The sequence below is a fragment of the Penaeus japonicus genome, unplaced genomic scaffold, assembly GCF_977035675.1.
Source record: "Penaeus japonicus unplaced genomic scaffold, GWHDUDI00000001_assembly GWHDUDI00000002, whole genome shotgun sequence".
NCBI classification, from domain to species: Eukaryota; Metazoa; Arthropoda; class Malacostraca; order Decapoda; family Penaeidae; genus Penaeus; species Penaeus japonicus.
The window spans coordinates 5,307,285-5,312,284 of NW_028234404.1; the positions used below are offsets into that span (position 1 = coordinate 5,307,285).

Genomic DNA, 5,000 nt, shown 5'->3' on the forward strand with positions numbered 1-5,000 from the left:
AGATTCGCCCACCTGATAGGAAGCTCTCCCTCCAGACATGCTGCTTTGAACTCCGCCCTTGAGTGTGCTCTCAGTCGTGAGTCTGGGCGTGTTCAAGCTGAAACCTCTACTACAGAGATCATGACTGAGGAATGGAATGCCATCTCATCCATGCTCCTAGAAGCAACTGCTGGAAAATTTGGCTATTCCAAGAGGAAACATCAAGACTGGTTTGATGACAATTCTGCAGATATTCATACCCTTTTCCATCGAAAACGCTTAATCCGTATCGAAGCTTCTTCTGCAGCCCTTCGTGGCCAGTATGTCACAATCTGCTTTCCGCTAAATAAAGAACGATCGGTGGAGCAAAAAGGCTAAAGATGTTCAGGGTTGATGCAAATTCTAACGACTCTCACAACTAGAGGATCAACCAATCCAGTCAGATCAGCTGATGGCACTACGCTTATCAAAGACGAGCAAAGCATCCTAGCCAGATGAGCTGAGCACCTGAATGACCTGTTGAATAGAATAAATCCAGGAGATCCCACTGTAACGGACAAACGCCCTATTCATCCCGCCATCATGTCCCTACACACAGCACCTTCTCTTGAAGAAGTCTACCGAGCCGCCAAAAGTTTGAAAAACAACGAGGCAGCTGATGGTCTACCAGGACAAGTCTTCAAATAAGGTGGTGATGCAGTTCTTGAGCGCCTACACAAATTCATCTGTCAGATATGGTCTTCAGATACATTACCTCAACCATAGAAAGATGCCAACATCTCAATGATTTTCAAGAAAAGGGATGACAAGGTTATCTATGGCAACTGTCGGGGAATTTCCCTGATGGCTATAGCAGGAAAAATCCAGGCCAGAATCATGCTTGCAAAACTCATTGTTTCTGTAGCCAATGTCGTCCACCTAGAGTCTCAGTGTGAGTTCTGTGAGAATAGAAATACCACAGACATGATTTTTGTTGCCCGTCTTCTCCAAGAAAGGCGTTGGGAGCAACACAAGAACTTGTATATTGCCTTTGTCGATCTAACAAAAACTTTCGACACCAACAGTCGTGATCTCCTCTGAGCAATACTCCTCAAATGTGGTTACACCTCCAAGATCACTAACATATCATAGCAATTTCATGATGACATGTCTGCCAGAGATAATATGCATTTAGAATCTGATCCTTTCTCTGCCAATGTTGGAATCCTCTCTTGGCAATATCTCAATACTGAAGATTCCATCAGTTTTCGCTGCCGCCTTGATTCGAACCTCTCTCGTCTGAAGGTTTTCTAACACTTCCGCCATTTTGATTTGCAATATGCCGATGGTGGTCGACACTCACAGCAGCGCTAGTCTTGTTGTCAACTTCAGCAAAACAGAAATTCTTGTTAAACAATCTCCAGCAAATGTAGCTCCAAAATGACCAAGGTTGAGATCAAGACTGTTGACCATTTACCTTGGAACCATACTCTCCTCAAACTGCAACTGCATATATATATATAATATATATATATATATATAATATATAATATATTATACATATATATATATATATAAATACATATACACCACACATACACATACACAACAAACACACACATATATATATGTGTGTGTTGTTTGTGTGTACATGTGTGTGTGTGTGTGTATGTATATATATATATGTATATATATATATATATATACATATATATATGCATATATATATATAATGTATATATATATATGCATATATATATGTATATATATATATATATATATATATATATATATATATATATATATATATATATATATATATATATATATATAATCACACACACGCACAACAAACTGATGTATTTTATCCAGAATCATATGTTTCTCAAATTCCATTGTATATACCAGGGTATGAGGAACTGATATTAAGACAACTATTTCCTGCTGCACTTATATACTTTATTTACTGAATTTCTTACATATATACACTCTCGATGTCTATGTTACTCTCTGGTATAGATACAGAAACAAATAATATATAAAACAGTTACCCCTATTAACAAATCATAGAAACTGTAATTTTAAGGGGAGACTTTTGAAAAATCAGCTGGCAATATTAATGGTAATCTCGTTGTTCATAGATATAGCCATGTATTTAAAATATCTAATAGACATGATAGAAGTATAGAGACGAGATAACCATGAATAAAGGGTTGATTATACTTCGGTAAGATAAGACAAAATACTGCGTATTCTTATATAGAACTGTATTAATGAAATCGACAAGGCATTCACTTTTGTGAATGAACAAATGCTTCATTTGAATATATATATATATATATATATATATATATATATATATATATATACATATATATACCTACATATATCTCCCAAGCCTCCGTTATCATAACAGATTCTAAACAAATAACTAACAGCCTTAAAATACATAAACATTACATCATCGTGGTCTAAGATACTTCTAACTGGAGCTTCTAATCTCCCTATGCACAAAGGGGCACATGGATCCTAAATATCACCCGTCATGACTGATAGCACAAGGATCAAGTTTCAATGCAGGCGAGGTTCGATATGGAATCTAGAGGGAAGCGAGTAGGTTAATGTACAAAAATGAAGTCAAAGAAAAGTAAAAGATAAATACAAAGGATATTTTTTTTTTAAGGATTATTAAGATAACATTTATTGTACATATTAGAGAGAGAGAAAAAAAGATAACATTTATTATATATAGAAAAAAATAGGGAAATGTGGTGAACATTTATTGTATATAGCAAAAAACAAAAAATAATATATATGGATAACATTTATTGTTTATATTTGGAAAAGGTTGAAAGGTTAAGAAATGGTTAAGAAATATTTCTCCCAAATAAGGTCAACAGGTTTCCTCCCAGGTCACCAGCCTCGTGTGACCTGGTCTGAGAAAACGACTCGACCCTGAGCGACTCTAGTGAAGGTGTCTCAATCCCTCGATTCTAACGTTGGCATTGTCATTGAAAGTATGTGTTCAGATAGAATGAATTTTGACTTCGAGTTTAAAATGATATTAAAAAAATACTATTATTTATTTTTTTCTTCTTCTAAGGTTACTTTATGCCCTTGATTTGAGGATTGCTTCTAAACTATCTGATAAAAATGTCAGAAGTTATGTGATAGCTAAACATTAAGAAACAGATAGGAAAAAAGAGAGACGTACTGAAATTGAACATAAACAAATGGATATACAGAAAAAAAAAGTATTTGGAAGAATTAATGAACTGATGAATAAGGTAAATATAGCAAAAATGAATAATCAATGATGTGACTACCGGAAATTAAACTATATTTACAAATATTTTATGATAATCACATACACACAAACAACAACATGTACACGAACACTCACCCTCACATGTACTGCCCATATAACAAGTACACACATACACAAACACACATAAATACAGGAACAAACATGCACGTGCATCCATCCACACACACACACACTCATACACACACACATACACACACACATACACACACACATACATCTTGAGGAAGCTCCTGATTATGCAGTCGTCTAACTCTTTATAACGACCAGTAGACAAAGGGTTCAGGATTGAGGAAAGGGGGAAGATGAGTAAGTAGGTAGATGAGTAAGTGGTGAGACAAGTGAGTGGGGAAGATAAGTAAGTGGGATGATGAGTAAGTAGGTAGATGAGTAAGTGGGAAGATGAGTAAGTAGGTAGACGAGTAAGTGGTGAGACAAGTGAGTGGGGAAAAGGAGTAAGTGGTGAGACAAGTGAGTGGGGAAGATGAGTAAGTAGTGAGACAAGTGAGTTGAGAAGGTAAGTGGAAAGATGAATAAGTAGGAAGACAACAATGCAGGGAAGATGAGTAAATGGGGAAACAAGTAAGTGGGAAGATGAGTAAGTAGGTAGATGAGTAAGTGGTGAGACAAGTGAGTGGGGAAGATGAGTAAGTGGTGAGACAAGTGAGTTGAGAAGGTAAGTGGAAAGATGAATAAGTAGGAAGACAAGAAAGCAGGGAAGATGAGTAAATGGGGAAACAAGTAAGTGGTAAGATGGGTAAATGGGGAAGATAAGTGGGAAAACGAGCAAATGGAAAAGTTAGCTTTGGTGGCAACGGTGGGATACCACAGATGTAGTTGACAAAGTGTTCAAGACAAGCAAGGGGGGGGGGGGGACAAGTAAAGAGAGGAAGAGAGATTATAGAATAAAGAAAGGGGGAAGAATGGGAGGTCAATAATAGGTGGAAATAGTAGATACTGTTGAGATATGTGAAGGAATTACACACAGGGATAAAAGTCAGAGGGCAATAAGGGTTAATAATAATAATGATTATGATGATAATGATGATAATAATATCTAAACTATTAGTAATGGTAATGAAAATAAAAAAAGGCAATAGAAATGGTTGTAAGGATAATGATAATAATGAAAAAGAAAATCCAAACCTATATCTCACAACCACCACCAACAACAACAACAACAACCATAATCAGAGAGAGAAGATCGATCACGAAAATAGTAGAAAAGAAAAAAAAATATATATAAAATAAAATAAATGGAAAATAAAAAAGAAAAAAAAATCAGAAATCACACTTTTTATACATTCATATATCTAGACAACACAACTCGATACATTTCAGTTATGGCAAAAGTATCTGGACATTTATTGAGACAGATATGTTGATACAAACATTTACATAAAACGTTAACATACGAGTCTACTTGATCTAGACAAAGATAATCTTATATATATTTATATATGGCAAGTACCTCCTCCATTGATATATTTCGGTGTGTGTAGATAATTTCGAGTTTAATAATATTTATACACGTTCGGCTTGGTGAAAGAAGAAGAGAGATAGAGAGAATAAAAAAGTGAGTGACTGAGTGAGAGAGAGAGAAAGAGAGAATAAAGAGGGAGAAACGCAAACATAAATCAAAAGTGGAAGGGCATGAGAGATAAAAAATAAAAGAGAGAATAAGGAGAGAGAAGGGCATCAGAAAGATAAAGAGAGA

General features: G+C 35.3%; 2 protein-coding genes across 3 annotated transcripts in view; one reads left to right on the forward strand and one right to left on the reverse strand.

Annotated features, from left to right (window-relative positions):
* Positions 1 to 561: 561 nt before the first annotated feature.
* On the forward strand, positions 562 to 1,059 carry LOC147472220 (uncharacterized). Its single transcript, XM_086544560.1, has 2 exons — positions 562 to 654; positions 745 to 1,059. Exons 1-2 carry the CDS (start codon positions 562 to 564, stop codon positions 1,057 to 1,059), a joined length of 408 nt encoding a protein of 135 aa, XP_086400686.1.
* An 836-nt stretch (positions 1,060 to 1,895) lies between these two features.
* Positions 1,896 to 5,000, reverse strand: part of Trhn (tryptophan hydroxylase) — a 55,142-nt gene continuing 52,037 nt past the window's right edge. For both annotated transcript variants that reach the window (XM_043010707.2, XM_086546087.1), the window contains exon 15: positions 1,896 to 5,000. This exon is cut by the window's right edge and continues 194 nt beyond it. The gene's annotated coding sequence lies outside the window, so the exon portion shown is untranslated.

Excerpts from the sequence above, each read along its gene's own strand:
- LOC147472220 (XM_086544560.1), top strand. The coding sequence starts at position 562 with ATGTCCCTACACACAGCACCTTCTCTTGAAGAAGTCTACCGAGCCGCC. Across the intron at positions 655-744 it reads CTGATGGTCTACCAGGACAA|AAAGATGCCAACATCTCAAT; the intron begins GTCTTCAAATAA and ends CCTCAACCATAG.